The sequence below is a fragment of the Vombatus ursinus genome, unplaced genomic scaffold (genome assembly GCF_900497805.2).
Source record: "Vombatus ursinus unplaced genomic scaffold, bare-nosed wombat genome assembly UNPS02014893.1, whole genome shotgun sequence".
Classification (NCBI taxonomy): domain Eukaryota; kingdom Metazoa; phylum Chordata; class Mammalia; order Diprotodontia; family Vombatidae; genus Vombatus; species Vombatus ursinus.
In genome coordinates this window covers 9,214,225-9,232,607 of record NW_020954671.1, presented here as the reverse complement: position 1 = coordinate 9,232,607, position 18,383 = coordinate 9,214,225, and the positions used below count along the sequence as shown (strand labels likewise).

At 37.2% G+C, this 18,383-nt stretch overlaps 1 protein-coding gene across 6 annotated transcripts in view; it reads right to left on the bottom strand.

Annotated features, from left to right (window-relative positions):
• SYNE2 (spectrin repeat containing nuclear envelope protein 2) overlaps positions 1–18,383 on the bottom strand; it is a 415,658-nt gene that overhangs the window by 128,181 nt on the left and 269,094 nt on the right. For all 6 annotated transcript variants that reach the window (XM_027842877.1, XM_027842872.1, XM_027842874.1 and 3 more), the window contains 4 exons: positions 15,373–15,600; positions 7,746–7,928; positions 5,541–5,666; positions 4,475–4,596 (listed from right to left, as the gene is read on the bottom strand). In XM_027842877.1, the coding sequence (XP_027698678.1) occupies positions 4,475–4,596; positions 5,541–5,666; positions 7,746–7,928; positions 15,373–15,600 (659 nt within the window). The remainder of the gene's footprint in view (positions 1–4,474; positions 4,597–5,540; positions 5,667–7,745; positions 7,929–15,372; positions 15,601–18,383) is intronic.

The window sequence follows — 18,383 nt, the reverse complement described above, 5'->3', positions numbered from 1 at the left end:
ATATTTCCATATTAGTCATATTGTAAAAGAAAACACAGTCCAAAAAGAAAAGTATATTTCAATCTGCATTCAGACTATATCAGCTCTTTCTCTAGAGATGGATAACATTTTTCATCATAAGTCCTTCAGAATTGTCTTGGATGCTTGTATTACTGAGAAGAGCCAAGTCTATCAAAGTTGATCATTGCACAATGTTGCTGTTACTGTGTACAATGTTCTCCTGGTTTTGCTTACTTCACTCAGCATCAGTTTATAGAAGTCTTTCCAGGTCTGCTCATCATTTCTTACAGCTCAATAGTATTCCATTACATTCATATACTACAACTTGTGCAACCATTCCCCATCTGATGGGCATCACCTCAATCCAATTCTCTGTCACCACAAAAAGAGCTGCTATAAATATTTTTGTACATAAAGGTCCCTCCCCCCAACTCCCCTTTTAAAATCTCTGGGGTAGAGACCTAGTAGTGGTATTGCTGGATCAAATGATATGCATGGTTTTATAACCCTTGGGCATAGTTCCAAATTGCTCTCCAGAATGACTGGATCAGTTCCCAACTCCACCAACAATGCATTAGTGTCTCAATTTTCCCACATCCCCTCTAACATTTGTCATTTTTCTTAGAGGGTCTGAACTTCAAATCTAGCTGGGCAATGTAACAGCCTGGGCCTTGTAAAAGTAGGACCTTGGGCAAATCATCTAATCTCTCTGGATCTTAGAATGCTCATCTGTAAAATGAAAGGGTCAGACTAAAGTCCTGAGCTCCCTAGCTCTGATCCTATGCTTTTACCTACTGCTTGAAGTTCTGCCCTATGGGAAAAGCAGAGCAAGCTTAATCTCTATTCCACATGATAATCCTTCAAATATTCTGAGGCCGCTAATATCAACTCCCTAAGTATCTTTTACTATAAAGATTAAATGTTCCCTTTTACTTCAAATTAACCTCACATGGAATGGGTAAGTCATCCAGGTACACACTACAGCTTCTCATTTTTTTTTATGTAGTTATAGTCTTTATCTGCTCTTTTTTGCCTTTTTTCATAGTTTTATATAGATTTTTCATTTTTTCATTTTTTGGGGTTTTATTTTATTCCCATTGATGAAGGGAACTACCTTTCTCCACAAATGTACATCAGCAACTCCTCTGTAACTTTATTGCAGGGACTTGCCTGGGGCCACTGAGAGGGTAAGTGACTTGCCCATTGTCACAGGCACAGCATGTATCATCTGTAGGACTAGAGTCCAGGTGTTCCAGAGTCTTTAGGCTGGTCCTTTATCCACTATCTATTTTTCACAAGTCTATACATTCTTCCACATTTTATATGCTGTGCACATAGCATATACTTAATAAATATTTGTTGATTGAACTGAATTCTTATTATTCATTCTTTATTAGGATGGAGTTCTCCATTATGTTGGTATTGATAGAGATCACTTCCTTAAACCATTTCATTTTATAAATAAGATTTTATTTTGTAGATAGAATCCAAAGAGTCAGTAGGTCAATAAACATTTATTAAGGGGCTACTACTATTTGGAATGGTCATACTACTATTGGCCAAGCCAACATAACAAAAAATGACAATTCTACCTAAGTTAATCTCTTTATTCAGTGCCATAGCAAACTATCAAAAATTATTTTATAGAGCTAGAAAAAAAATAAAATTCATCTGAAAGAACAAAAAGCTCAAGGATATCAAGGATATCAATGAAAAAAAGTGCAAAAGAAGTTGGTCTTATCTAGCGCTTCTTTTTTTTTTTTTTTTTTGGTGAGGCAATTGGGGTTAAGTGACTTGCCCAGAGACAAACAGTTAGTGAGTATTATGTGTCTGAGGCCAGATTTGAACTCGGGTCCTCCTGACTCCAGGGCTGGTACTCTAACAATTCTGCCACCTAACTGCCCCTAACCAAGTGCCTCAAACTCAAACTTCTTAAATGACCCCAAAAATCATGACCCACAGTTTAAGAAGGGCTGAAGGGGTAGAGAATGAAAAAAGTTTAAGTAGCCCTGGTCTAGCCATGCTACATCTCAAACTGTATTATGAAGTGGTAATTATCAAAACAATCTGGTATTGGTTAAGAAATAGAGCTGTGGGTCAATGGAATAGATTAGATACAAATTACATTATAGTAAATGACCATAGTAATCTAGTATATGATAAAAAGATCCAAGCTTTTGGAACAAAAACTCATTATTTGACAAAAACTGCTGGGAAAACTGGAAAACAGTATGGCAGAAACTAGGTATAGACCAACATCTCATACTATATACCAAGATATGGTCAAAATGGGTACATGATTGACACATAAAGGGTAACACCATGAGAAAATTAAGAGAGCATGTCAGATTTATGAGTAAGGGAAGAATTTAGGACCAAAGAAGATATAGAGAGCATTACAAAATGTTAAATAGATCATTTTGATTATATAAAATTTTAAAGTTTTTGCACAAACAAAACCAATACAACCAAAATTATAAGGAAAGTAGAAAACTGGGGAAAAATTTTGCCACAACTATATCTGATAAAGGCCTCATTTCTCAAATAGATAGAGAACTGAGTAAAATTTATAAGAATGCAAGTCATCCCCCAATTGTCAAAGGATATGAACAGGCAGTTTTCAGACAAAGAAATCAAAGCTATCTATAGTCATATGAAAAATGCTTTAAATCACTATTGATTAGAGAAATACAAATAAACACAACTCTGAGGTACCTCATCACACCTATAAGATTGGTTAATATGACAAAAAAAGTAAAATGATAAATGTTGGAGTGGATGTGGGAAAACTGGGACACTAATGCACTGTTGGTGGAGTTATGAACAGATTCAACCATTCTGGAAAGCAATTTGGAACTATGCCAAAAGGGCTATCAAATTATGTATACCCTCTGATCCAGCAGTACTACTGGTAAGTCTATGTCCCAAAGACATCAAAAAAGGGGCAAAGGACCTATTTGTACAAAAATATTTGTAGCAGCTCTTTTTGTGGTAGCTAAGAACTGGAAATCAAAGGGATGCCCATCAATTGGGGAATGGCTAAACAAGCTGTGGTATATGATTGTAATGGAATATTATTGTACTATAAGAAATGACATGCAAGATGATTTCAGAAAAACCTGGAAAGACTTACATGAAATGATTGCCAAGTGAAGTGAACAGAACCAGGAGAATGTTGTGTACACTATAACAGCAATATTGTTTGATGAAGAACTGTGAATGACTTGGCTATTCTCAGCAATACAATGATCCAAGATAATCCTAAAGGATTAAAGATGAAGCATACTACCCACCTCCAGACAAAACAGGTGTTGTTTGAATACAAACTGAAACATGCTATTTTTCCCTTTCTTTCTTTTTTTTTCTTTTATTCAAGTCTTCTTGCACAAAATGACTCATATGGAAACATTATACATAATTGCACATGTATAACCTATATCTGATTGCTTACCAACTCAGGGAGGGGGGAGGAATAGAATTTGGAACTCCAAACTTTAAATAAAAATATTTTTAAAAGCATCAAATCTAACCCTTCATTTTACAGATGAGGAAACTGAGGCACAGAGAAGTTAAGCTGTTTGTTACTGTCATAAAAATATCATGTCTCTGAGGCAGAATGTGAACTCAGGTCTTCCTGATTAGAAATGTAGCATCTTATCCACTACACCCCTATGTCTTTTTTTTTTTTACTTTTTTCTTTAATTTATTTTGAATTATCAACAATCACTTCCATAAGCTTTTGAGTTTTAATTTTTCCCCCTCCCTCCCCAAGACGGCACGCAATCTGATATAGACTATACATATACACTCCTATTAAACATATTTTCACATTAGTAATATTGTGAGTAAGAATTAGAACCAATAGGAGGAACCACCAGAAAAAGGAAACAAAACTCAACAGAAGAAAAAAATAGCAAATAGTATGCTTCGATCTGCTTTCAAACTCCATAGTTCTTTCTTCTTTATGGATAGCATTTTCCATCACGAGGCCTTTGGAGATGTCTTAGATCCTTGTATTGCTGAGAAGGGTTAAGTTTACCACAATGTCTTACTAGCCTTGAAGTCAGGAAGATCTGAATTCAAGTATTGTTTCTCATACCTACTAACTGTGAGATCCTGGGCCAGTCACTTAACTTCTCATTGCCCGAGGCAACACTTTAAGGCAATGATGGATGTAGAAATTGTTGACGTGCATCAGTGCAGAAAAGGAGTCTCCACACAGGGAATCCCCCCACAATGATGAAATTACAGATCCAGAACAACAACAGGAAAAAAAAATGAAGCCAAAAGTATGGCTAATTTCATGGCTCTTGTTACATCACCAGTTTCTTTTCTAGGAAGACTGTGTCAATTTAAATGGTAACCAACAATGAGCTATTGTACTTGTGTGCCCAAAGCCCCACCAAGCATGGGCTTTACCATATTTAATCATTTTTGTTAGTTTATTTATGTCCAACTATTTAAAAGTTTATACCTTAAAAGTGATTCCTGGGTTTTACCGTCGTCTCGTTGGTCCTGCTGATGCCACATTTTCTCAGCGTGGGTTTCGATGAACCTGAAGAGATCCTTCTGTTCACCTAGTTTTAACTCCGAGGCCTATGAATGAACAAGGAAGGAAACATTTACATCAGTCATAAAGGTCAAATATCTACAGGGTGCCCTTTCCCTTTATGTATTCTGTTGGTGCTGCTAGGATAGTAAAATTCTGAACCAATTCTGAGTTTTCAGTGTCATAGCCCATAAGTTATGAGTTACTCATAAGTAACTAGCTATGATGGGTCCCACACCATAAGCCCCTCCAAGATCCATCTGAAACACACATGTGCATTATAATGTCAACCATATTTTTGAAATAGCATATATATGAATATTCATTTATTCATTTTAATGAATATTAACAAATTTTAACTCATGTTAACCAATACAATACTGATGGGGGGAAAAGGCAATAAAATAGCCACATTACAAAGTTCCCACTGGAGATTTTGGCTCAGATTTCATTCAGCAGCACAGTAACCAAGGAACAAAGTATCACTTAGTATCACTAAGAGTAACAGATTCCATTAAAGATGCAACAGAAGTTATTGGTAATGAGATGGAATAAAAATCAAAAATAGCATTTATATTTAGTGCTTTAAGGTTCCTGAAGATCTTTACAAATATTATCTTATTCAATTCTCACAATAACCCGGGGGGGTTACTAGCTATGTGATCCTAAATGTCATCTATTCCCATTTTACAGATGAGGAAACTGAGGTAGGAAGAGATTAGATGACGTTTAGGATCACATAGCTAGTACATGTCTGTGGTTGGAAATTGAACTCATGTCTTTCTGACTCCAGGACCAGGACCAGGACTGGTTCTGTTCTGCCATCTAACTCGCTGCACAACCCTGGGCACACACAGATAGATCTACTTTCCACGCCAAGTCACAGAAGCAAACCCACCAATACCAGCTTCACATTTTAAGGATGAAAGATCATTCCACATGAAAAAGATTATTTTCGTGCTTCATTATTTTGTGCAAGGGCTAAAATTACCTGTTGTTGGAAACCTTTTCGTGGGCTGAAGAGTGGGCTTTCAAATGAAATAGATTCAAATACAGGCAATCTGTCTGACTGGAGGACTTTTTGATCCTCTGAAGGTTTCTTTAGAGTGTTACTTCGCTGTTAAAAAAAAAAAAATATATATATATATATAATATATGTAATGACAAATTATTCACTTACACAGAATGAACCACTTCAATTTAACTATATAATAATAAAACCATTTAATGTAGGAAAATTTAAAAAAAACCTTATCTGAGGTAAACTACTGTATTTTTATTACCCTAATTTAATTTAATGTGCTTATTTCATAGCATTAAAAAAAATTATCCCATTAAGTAAAATGGTCATTTTTGTCTCTCTTCTACCCAACACATCTGAATGAATTTACTGGGAACAAGAAGTTTCTTGTCTTTTTTTTCTTTTAAATAAAAAAAAGATAAGCAAAAAGGGGGAAAAAGAAAAAGAAAAAGAAAAAAATCACTGATAGAACATTGAGTCTATGAATTTAAATTTACCATGAAGACAAACCAGAAAACAATGAAGTTCAAGAAAACCAAGAGGCTTAGAAGACAGACCATAAATCCAGTTAGGTTCTAGGCTCCTTTAAATAGACTTTGAGCTCTTTGAAGGCAGGTGTTAAGAGTCTAGGGTTGATGGCAGGGAACTTACAGCTGTGTATCTATAATTACAGGGACACAAAGTGGTCCTCCGTGGTCAGGTATGTTTTAGGCCTATTTAGGAAACACTGGCAGAAACCTTCATGTCTAGTAGTAAAAGTTTGGTGGTAGAAATGGGCCCAATTAGATTGTAAGTGTGTAAGGGGTTGTGAGGGATACTAATAAGAAGAGCTAATATTTATATCACACTTTAAACACATTATCTCATGAGAACTTCACCACAACCCTGTAAGGTAAGTGCTGTTAGTATCTTCACTTTAGGTTAAGGGACTTGCTCAGGGCCACACTATGGAAAGAATGAGTTAAAAAGAATGAATTTGTGTAAGAGAGACTGCGTGAGCTGAGATGTGAAGGACATGGAGCTTCCAGTCATGTGAGTGCATGCAGGAGGGAACAGTTTGGGGCTCTAGTGCCCCTCCTCTACACAGCCGACCAAATACTAGGAGGCATCTAGGTGGCTCAGTGGATAGAGCACTGGGCCTGGAGTCAGAAAGATATGAGTTCAAATCCAGCCTTAGACACTTACTAGCTGTGTGACCTTGGGTGAGTCACTTAACTCATGTTTGCCTCAGTTTCCCCATCTGTAAAATGAGCTGGAGAAAGAAATGGCAAACCACTCCATTATCTTTGCCAAGAAAACCCCAAGTGGGGTTTTGAAGAGTCAAACATGACTAATTGACTAAAGAACAAAAACACAGAGAGCTTTGAGGACTCTTTGCCTGTTTTTCTTTCCCTAGTGCTTAGCACAGTACCTGGCACATAGTAGGTGCTTAATCAATGTTTACTGATTGATTGAAATATGGGTTTAACATATACTAGCTCTCTGATCCTGGTAAGTCCTCTCATCTCTCAGTGACCCTTCTGAGATTATTAGTTGCAGAGGTGATGACCTGCACTGGGTAAAGGGAATCCCCTCACTGAAGGAGCTCTCCATACCATTGAAATCCGAGTTCTAGTCTCTAATCTTATGCCCCACATGTGGCACAGTGCCCTATAATAAGTACAAAAAAGACATTCTATGAATTGAATTTTGTTGAAATGAATTTAAAAGGCACAGAAGTATAGTTCTGGACTGTGTAAGCCTAGTCTTATTTTTTAATGTGAATACCCCAATGGTATTTGGTGCATGTGCATATTTAAAAGTAGAGCCAGTTGTTTTATCACAAGTATACTTTGCGTTGCAACTTATAAAAATACTAGAGGAAACGAGAGGGGCAAATCTGTTGAAAGTTCAACAAATTCAATATCACTTTATTGCCAATGCTGTTATAACTGGGTTCACTTGCAGAACAGTCTTTGTTTAAGACAAACTTTGCTACGAAGTCTGAAGACATTGTAAAATTAAACCAATAGGTCCTTATTCTGATTTACTTACCACTTGGAATACTAAGAGATTTACTCCTTCATTAACAGTATTTTCACACTGAGTTGACACAACAGTGGAAGTCAAAGGTTTTTGTTTTTTTTCTGATGGGCTTATCAATTATGGATATCAATACATTCATGTCTATTTTACCTGCACTTCACTGTATTTGTCCTGAAGCATCACCTGGACTTTTTCCAAATTACACTTCACAGCTTTTAGTTTCAAGGAAAGTATTTCCGCCTCTTGTTGGGTGCTTCCAATATTTCCTAGACCCTGATCTTTGCAATTCTCCAATAAGGAAGACACCTTGTGCTCAATCTCTGTTAACATGGCCTAGGAAGGAAAAAAAAAAAAACAAAACAAAACATGTTGATTATTTATCTTTTGGTTCTTCATGAAGTTCCATCTCCACTCTTCTCAGATTCACTGACTATTTGATTATATTTTAAAGTGAATAAATATAAAGGGCCTCGAGCAATCCTTTCTTCTGTTCCTCTGCTCCTGAACAAGATTTCACTAAAATCAGCCCCAAAAGGCAACTTTCTTTTCCTTAAACTTCAAAGCAAGATTCCTCAAATACCATTGATAACCCATTCTAGCAGCTCTCAAAATCATAGTTTTATACAGATTAGAACCAGAAGGGACTTCAGAGATAATCTCAACCAACCCCCTAATTTTGCAGATGAGGAAACTGAGGCTGTGAGAGACTAAAGTAATTCTTCCAGACTAATATAGATAATTAGTGTAGCTAGGTAATAGTGCAGTAGGCTAACTAGGTGGCACAGTGGATAGAGCACTGGACCTGGAGTCAGGAAGATCTGAGTTCAAATCTGACCTCAGATACTCCCTAGCTGTGTGACCCTGGATAAGTCACTTAACCTCTGTTTGTCTCTGTTGCTATCTGAATATGTGTGTGTATACACATACACACATGTATACATGCACACACATACACATATATATCTATATATGCATACACATATATTTATGGGTGGAGCCTGGAGTCAGGAAGACCCGAGTTAAAATTCGGCTTCAGACACTTACTAGCTGTTTGATTCTTGGCAAGTCACTTAACCCTGTTTGCCTCAGTTTCCTCATCTATAAAATGAGTTGGAGAAGGAAATGGCAAACCACTCCAGTATCTTTGCCAAGAAATCCCCAAATGGGGTCACAAAGAATTGGATATGACTGAAACAACTAAACAACAATAAATGTACACACATACACACACATAATTCCCACTTTAAAGTGGGGATAATAATAATAATACTAACAATCTCACTTGGTTGTTGTGAGGATTAAATGAGATAATAATTGTAAAGCATTTAGCACAGTGTCTGGCACATAGTAAGTTAAAATATAAATGTTAACGTCATGATTATTATTACTAGTATGGGGCTTTTTTCCAAACCTGCCCTTCCTAACATCTAATCTAAATCCCTCCTGCTGCAATTAATGCACTTAGAAACAAGGCTAAGGATCAGCTGTTTCCCATACAACACCCTTCAAAGCTGTTAGGAAGGTCTTTCTCATTATCATCAGCCTTTTCTTTTTCAAACAAAACAAGTACTCAAAATAACAGACTCTAGGAAAAAAGAAAGATTTGAAAACTGAAGTACTTTTCTGATGACATAAGGGACTGAATACACAGGCCTAAAAATAACCCAGCTTGGTTAGTCTCCTAGTGAGATATCGTCATTGTATTTCTACTCAACAGATCAGGTTTGTAACCTCCTGAGGCCTAGGAAACCAAGTAGCCATGCCAACTAGCTGTGCTCCAGGGTATATACCAGTAGCAGTGACTTGAGATCAGAACATAGCTCTGAGGCTGTTATACAAATTCCACTAGTTCTCATTTGTGCCCAAAAACACAATACACAGCTTTCAGAAGTTCAGTTATAGCGCCTAGCAGGTTATAGCGTAGCCAGGGGTAGGGAACCTGCGGGCCTCAAGGCCACTGGTGGCCCACTCCTGGTAGACCAACATAGCATAACAGATGCTTACTAAGTGTTTATCGTGTTTAATTAATTAGGTTTTTTTTTAAATAGACTTCTTTTTGAGTGCATCATGTAAAAGTAGTTGCAATGTATGATATAACTCTTTGTAGGACTATTAATGGCCAAACATGTGTTTGCCACAGTGGCACCAAAGACATCACCTCAATATTTGTGGTTCCCAAATGAATGAATGAAAATTAATAAGTGTTTACTATGTTTGAAGCACTGAGGACCAAATAAAAAAAGTAAGACAGTTTCTGTCTCAAGGAGCTCACATTGTTATGGTGGAGACAACACGTACGGGAGGTTTCAACTTCAAGTCAGATGGAAAGGGCCCATCGTCCTTAGAGTACAGCGGCAAAGCAGATGGTACTGATAAAATCCTATTGGCTTCTGATCTTGAACCACATGACAGTACCAAGGATTTGCCAATGGCTCACATCAATGAGTTTTGTTCTCTCTTTTGATAAACTAGTTTTTAAAGCTCTTGATTTGGAGTCCAAGGTTCAAATGTTCCTGCTACTTTCTACCTGTGTGACTTTGTACAAGTCATTTAATCTCTTTGTGCCTTAGTTTGTTTTTTAATCTGCTAAATGAAGGGGTTGGATTAGTTGACCTCAGAGGTCCCTTCCAACCTTAAATCTTATCCAAGTAGCTATGTGCTCATAGTTAAAATGGATCCCACACAGAGCAGAGTATCACTGTGGTCTGCCCTGTTTAGATGATATAGAAAACTACTTATGGTTAGCACAGTGCCTGGCACATAGTAGACACTTAATAATTATTTGGTGACTTGACTTGCTTAATTTTGAGTGACATTGGCAAAGATAATTATAGAGTGTATCCAAAGGAAGGCATGGAGATGGTGAGATCTCTGAGGACCATACCATTTGAAGATTGTCTGAGGAAAGTAAGGATTTTTAGCCTTGAGAGGAGAGGTCTTGGGGACAGGGTGCATCTGATTGCTCTCTTCAAGTATTAGAAGGGGTGTTGTAACTTGGCAGGCCTATTAGACTTAAACCCAGTGGGCAGTGAGCAATAGATAATCTTTATAGCCAAGTAGTATAGTGGAGAGAGTGCTGGATGTGGAGTCGGGAAAAGCCCTCCAAATTCTGCCTCATCTGTACGACCTTGGGCAAGTTACTTATGGTATCACAGCCCCATTTTGCTTATCTATAAAATGGGAATAATAATAACACCAACCTCACTAGGTTGTAGTGAGGATCAAATGAGACAGCATTTGAAAAGTGCTTTGTGCAAACCTTAAAGCACTATATAAATGACAGCTATTATTGTTATCATCATTATCATTATTCCCACATCTTCACATCTCTGAGATAAACTTTCCCAGTTCCTTAGACTTACCCTTACCTAACATGGTTTTGAAGCTCCTCATCATCTCGGCCATATTTGTTTGAACACACACTGCAACTCTTCTAGAACATGATGTACAGAATGGAACACAATGCTCAAGATATGTTTGTTGGTCTATTTGGGTAGCACATAATGGACCTATCATCTCCCTCTTCTGGACTCAGTCTCTCAATGTAGCATGAGAACAAGTTAGTTTTTTGCCTTTGATATCACCCTGTTGACTCCTATGGAGTCTATTCTACATTTCTTTCTTAGAAAATTTACCCACACCTTCCTATCCTGTATTATGTACTTGATTTATTTTTTAATCTATATGTGAGAATTTAGCCTATTTAATCTTTTTAGATTTGGTCCATCAGTCAAGCCTTTTGAGATCTTTACTGTAAGGTAACACATTTGCTATCCCTCCCAACTTCAAGTCATCTAAAAATTTAAATGTCTTTATCCAATGGAGAGGAAGTTCTCCATTATATTCCAGGCCAGCACACATTCTTTTTGTCCATGGGGACAGCTAGACCATCCACTAAAGTGGTCCCACAGGTTGCTCCAGATCTACCTCCAGGAAATCTATTTTATACCTAAGAGGTTTCTCTGGGTCCCATGTTATGCTGAAGAATCAAGAGAAGGATGCCTTGACTGCCTGTCTACATCTTGTTGTTGTCGAATTGTTCTACTCATGTCTGAGTCTTTGTGACCCCATTTGGGGTTTTCTTGGCAAAAATATTGGAGTGGTTTGCCATTTCCTTCTCCAGTTCATTTTATAGATGAGGAAACTGAAACACAGGCTTAAGTGACTTGCCCAGGGTCACATAGCTAGTAAGTGTCTGAGGCTGGATTTGAACTCGGGTGTTCCTGACTCCAGGCTTGGCATTCTATCCACTGCACCCCTTAGCTACCTGTCTATGTCTAACTTTGCACTAAAATCTTATGAAGGAGCCAGTTCTAAATGTTCAGTAAGATAACCCCTACTATTTTAGACTAAAATAAAATACTCTTTAATTCACAAAACATTTGTTTTGGCATGAAGGCAGGTCTTTGTTTTGCTTGTATGTTGCTTGTAATTTACAACAACTATAGAAATGTAAGAGGAAGTCCCTCCATATACCAATAAAGCAATCATTTTTTTCTTTGCACATGGACCTGATGACCCATACTCGTTTCACTGCAGTAAAAATTTATCAGCCCTAAATTCTGGTTTCTGTTGTTGTTTGACCTTAGGCAAGTCATTTAAGCACTTTGTGCTCAGTTTCCTCATCTGTAAAAATAAGAAGGTTGGAAGAGTTGATCTCTAAGGTCGCTTCTATCTCTAAATTTTGTGACCTTTATTATATCTTGGTTCACTCTGCCCATTCTACTCAATAGTGTTTATTGTGCTTAGCTATCATTTTCCTTATGAACCAACTTTATTCCACAAATTCGTTATCTGCCAAGTTACTTTCCATTTCTCATAATGGAAGTATAGCATGAAGTACCATGATATCCCTAAATGTACATCACTGTTTTCATATCTATCCCCAAGCCAATCAGAAAAGAGGAAAAGTGGAAAACGCAATTTTTGTTTGTCCATTTTATTTCTATTAGGATGTAAATAGGACAGTGACAGTGTTCTCTGTTCCTTTTACCTTGTACTGAAACGGGCCTCTCTGGTACTGAATGCATACTCAAGAGCCAGACATATAAATAATGACTAATATTCTACAACAACAACAATAGATAACTTTATGTTTTAAAGTTTGAAAGTTAAAACAGTGTCCAAAACTGAGCTCATTCTCTTTCCCCCAAGCCCTTCCCTCTTCCTAATAATTTGTAATTCCTAATAATAATTCCTAATTCCTATTCACCCACGTTCACAATCTCGATGTCATTCTTTACTGCTCCTTCTTAACCACTCCCCTCCCCCACCCCACATCCAGTCTATTATCAAGTCGTATCTTTTGCAACATCTTTCACATACAACCCCCTGTCTCCTCTTGCCTCCCTGTTATTCTTCACATCAGACATTTAATCCCCTGATTACGTGTTTTCACTGGCGGTTTCCAATGTCCAGAATTCTCACTCCTCATCTCTGTCTCCTGGCTTTTTTCAAGACCAAGCTATAATCCTCCCTTCTGCAAGGCTTTCCCAATCCCATTTAATATTAATGCTTTCCCTCTCAGATCTCCAGTTTATCCTGTATATAGCTTGTTTATACACAGTTGTTTGTTTTAGATTGTGAACTTCTTGAGGGCAGAGGCTGTTTTTGACATTTTTGTTGTTTTTGCAGTCCTAAGCTCCATTGCATACCATGTAGCGCATAGCCTGATGCCTGGCACATAGATATGTAATTAATATGTGCTTGATAAATGCTTATTGACTTGACTACACATTATCACATTTCATCCTCAGAACAACCTGTAAAGTAGGTGCTGTTACCATCCTCATTTTGCCATTTATTAACTAGTCAGTCAACCAGAATTTATTAAGCACCTACTATATGTCAGTCGCTGTGCCAAATGCTGGAACACAGTTTAGGAAACAGAACCTGAGAGGGATTAAAATGACTCATCTCGGGTCCCAGAGCTAGGAAATGTCTGAGGCAGGTGTTAGCTCTGTTCTTGCTCCAAGACCAGTAATTTTGAATGTCAGTACAAAGGAATCAAGGTTGTTGAAAGGCTAGCATTTGAAAAGTTGGTTTGAGGGTTAAGATAATGTTCATCAACCCTTTAATTTTCTATTGTATAAAATGAATATCAAAATCTTTTTTTAATTATATACTGCTAATATTTCTCTTATCTCCACTATTACACACACATATACACTAGTGCACTCTCCCATTTCACACACACACACACACACACACACACTTTGTTAGGCCCTCCAACAAGGAATGAGATTCAGAATATTCTAAATGGAAGATAACAGTTGGGTTTCCATTAAAATTTGCCTGTGAAAAGCACTGGTTTTGCAGATAGGAATTAAGAATAAGGGGCAGGCAGCTAGGTGGTACAGTGGATAGAGTGCCAGTCCTGGAGTCAGGAAGAGTCAACGTCTGGCCTCAGACACTGACTAGATGTGTGACCCTGGACAAGTCACTTAACCCTGTTTGCCTCAGTTCCTCATCTGTAAAAGGAGCCAGAGAAGGAAATGGAAAACCACTCCAGTATCTTTGCCAAGAAAACCTCAAATGGAGTCACAAAGAGTCAGATATGACTGAAATGATTCAACCACAAAAATTAACAATAATCCTTTATATGTATATAGAACTTGGTTGCCCTCACCAATGTCATTTAATAATAGCTTTATTAGTGCTTTAAAGTTTGCAAAACTTTACATATGTTATTATCTCCAGTGATTCTCAAAACAGGCATTTGAGGTAGGTGCTATTACTATCACCATTTTATTGATAAGGCTGTTAAGACCTCCATTTACAAATGAGGAAAGTGAGGCTCCAAGAGGTTAACTAAGTTGCCCAGGGTCACACAGTTAATAAGTGTGTGAAACAGGATTTCAACTTGTATTTTCTTGACTCCAAGTTTTGTACTATGCCATATGATTAATATACTAGGCAGCAAGGTGATGCAGTGGATAGAGCACTGGCCCTGGATTCCAGAAGACTTGATTTCAAATCTAACCTCAGCCACTTATTAGCTGTGTGACCCTGGACAAGTCCCTTAAACTCTGTTTGCCCCAGTTTCTCCAACTGTAAAATGAACTGGAGAAGGAAATGGCAAACCACTCTAATATCTTTGCCAAGAAAACCCCAAATAAGGTCATGAAGAGTCTGATGGGACTGAACAACAAAAGTGATTTTTTTTGCCCTCCAAAATCTCCAGTAATTTATTGCCATTCACAATCAATCACATTTTAATGAATTCCTTTGGCAATATTGCGCCTATTTGAATTACAGACTTTGAAGGAGCCTCAGCTGATTTCCACATTTGACAGTTGAGAAAACAGAGTTGAAGCTATTTACTGAAGAATTCAGGGCTCTTTATCCCTAATAAAGTTGGTCTTTCTACTACATATCATGGCATTGTATTTTATACAATTTCTGTGTCTCAAAATTGGTGATTCCTCTAGGATGACTCAATCAGAAAGTGCTAATTGCATGACAGATTATACTATATAGCACAAATTATAACACATCCTACATGAATAAACACCAACATTGAATGTGCACATTCTACGTTTTCCCTTTCCAATCCTGGACAAAGTTGAATTTTAGATGACTAAGTATTTAAATAACTAATAGGAAATTTTTGGAAGAAATAAGTCATTCTCAAAACTAAAACATTATTAATTGAACTCTATACAAGGTGAAGAGAGGAAAGAATAGCCATAAATCTATACTGTTGCTTTAAGAGAAAAACTCATCGGGCACAGAAAGGTGATTGGCATACAGGTGAACTCTGACCATTCAGTCTTACCTGACAACCAGCTAGTTCCTGTTCCACCATCTGCTGCATTTCTGGGTTTAGTGTTTCAGCACTGAATGAGAGGTTAGCTTTGTCAAGCCACAGCTCCAGCTTAGCCACCTGTTTCTGGCAGACATGGAGGATCTCCACAGACTCTGGCCTGGAACTCGCCACAGTTTCCTCCAAAGATCCTTGTTGTCCAGAGCTCTGAGCAGGGGCTCCAGTGGAAGCCGTATCGCCCTGAAGTAGATCCAAAGGATATGTAAGCAAGAGAAAGCTAGGAATCCAGAGTTTGGAAAATTTAAACCACAAGGTGCACAAATCCTTCCGTGTTTCTCAAACACAACAACAAAATAATACTCCAAACGCAGAAAAACAAAAACAAGAAACCTTCACACACACATACACACAGACACCCCCCCCCAAAAAAAAAACACGTGATCTAGCAACAGGTTTCCAACCGGCCAATTTGCCATCTGCACAGGTACAGTATTCCTGTGCACCAAGGAAGTAAACTGGCTCACAGTTCATTAAACATCAAATCCCAAGAGAAAGGTTCTGTGTGTGTGTGTGTGTGTGTGTGTGTGTGTGTATTTTGTCTCATTTCAAGGTACTGGCCAGTGTTTAAAGTTTTATGATGTGATTAAGCAATATTTACATGGCCATTGTGTACTTTTTTTCATACAGGATACTTGTTCTTTGCTATAACTGAAATCTACCTGATGAAAATACACATTCCAAACCTGGGAAATTTTTCTCATATTTTCACATATAGTTTATATATGGTTCAGCTGTCAAATGGTAAAGATAATCTAAAAATCTACATTTGAAGCATCTTGAATTAAACCTTTTATCCCAATATGGAGAGCCTGAAATTCCATCTGCTCCCTTCTTTTCTCAGTTAAATTGATAGCTATATTAAAGAGAGGACATGAAAGAGGTTTCTACACAGAAATAACTGCATGAATAACCTATGGGAAAAAGTTCTCCCAGTTTTCAAAGTGAAGTGCTTCAATAACTATATTAGATCTTTGCTTTAAAATGATAAAATTATCTAAGACACACATACTTCTTTTCTGCTGTAAATACTTATCACTTGTCTTAATTGTGAGGGAGTCTATATTCTTTTATATCCGGGTCTGGAACTTGTTTCTTTTTAGCATTTTGATAACTACAATATAATATATTTTATTCATTTATAAATATTCTGAGAAGGGGTATATAGAGGGGTATATAGATTGGTCTATATAGAAGCCTTTTGCAAACTTCATCCCACCCCAGGCTGCAGCCTGCTACAGCATGACCCATTAACTAAGAATGGTTTTTACCTTTTAAAATAAAGTTTTATTGTTTTTAAAAATGTAAAAGCCATTATTGGCCCACAAGCTACACAAAAACAGCTGTCTTGCAAGATTTGCCCCTTGGGCCATAGTTTGTTAAACTCTGGTCTATAGCCTGCATCAGCTGTCAAAGGGATGCACCTTACAAAAAAGATTAAGAAAACTTTATTTTAAAATGTAAAACATGTTTCACTCAGCTTTCCCAGAGACAGTAGATACTGTTCCTCTGTCTTTACAAGCCAAATAGAATGTTGGGGAGTAGGTAGTTTGAGTTGGCAGTAGGAGAATTACAGTTGAAAAATTATCAGGTGACAAAGTGTTTCTTACTATAGAGTTAGGGAGAAAGTTTGTGGGGTTTTTCGGCATTTTTTGTTTTTAAAGTTTTTGACCTATCAAGACTGATATAGAAGAAACTATTTTCTCGTCATATCTGGAGAGAACATAGAGAAGGAAGAAAGGATAAGGAGAGATATTTTCTGATGAAACTGTTGTCACCTTTATTTTGCAAACAGGATTTTTTTTTTTAGGCAATTGGGGTTAAGTGACTTGCCCAGGGTCACACAGCTAGTAAGTGTCAAGTGTTTGGTCTGAGGCCAGATTTGAACTCAGGTCCTCCTGACTTCAGGGCTGGTGCTCTATCCACTGTGCCACCTAGCTGCCCCGCAAACAGGATTTTTGAGAAGATCTTTTACTAGTGTCTTCAGAGAAAATGAATAGTGGGGGACTGTTTTCACAAATGAAAAGTCATTTACTGTTAATGTGAGGGTTTGAGGTCACTCTCTGATCTTCACAGTGCAGATATTATAACTAATAAGCTACATTTATGTCATCACAGATTTTATTAATAAATTATATATATAATTACTATTAGGAAAGGAGGTTTCTCCAGTTCTTAATTTATATTTAATGAACTTGGTGGAGTCTTGACCTAGTTAACTAATGAGATTGAGTTTGCATTGTTATGCAAGAAAAAGAAAATATATCCTTGGAACACTCTACAACTCAGTATGATAAAATGAAATATTCTAGGAACAAGTCAAGTGGAAGATTGAGGAGTGACTTACAAGTGAGTGTGGCCAACCCCAACTACCTGACTCAATGGGGAAATCACATTTTAATTGTTTTAATCATAGAATGTGATAGGGGCTATATGAACAAAAAGGCTACATTTTTTCATATAACTTTTCATAGGTTTGCCTGAACCTGCTTGTATAAACATCATAATGCTTGATTTGTGCATCAACACAGCATTTATCTAAGCAATTGAGAGAAAAATAGTTGTACCATTTATGGTGTGTTTTCTTATTCCTTGACATCTTGGCATGAGGCTATGGAGCTAAATTTCAATTTAGCCCCCAGAGATTCGATAACCGCATTTGTCATCTGCTGTTACCTGGGTCTAACCAATGCTGACAGTTTAAAAAATGTAATGTTATCTATATTTTATTGTATTTTTATTTGTTTTGTTAAATATTTCCCGGTTACAATTTAATCTGACTCGGGCAGCATGTTTGACACCTCTTTCCCTTTCCTGCTGAAATTATCACCTCATCTGTCTTAGAAAAAATTGAATTTTATGCCCTTTCTTCTCCCTTAATGCATACTTCAAAACTCCACTACATGACCTCCCCCCATTCTCTTTTCCTTAGCATTTGTCTCAGGAAAAATCGACCCACCTCTTTA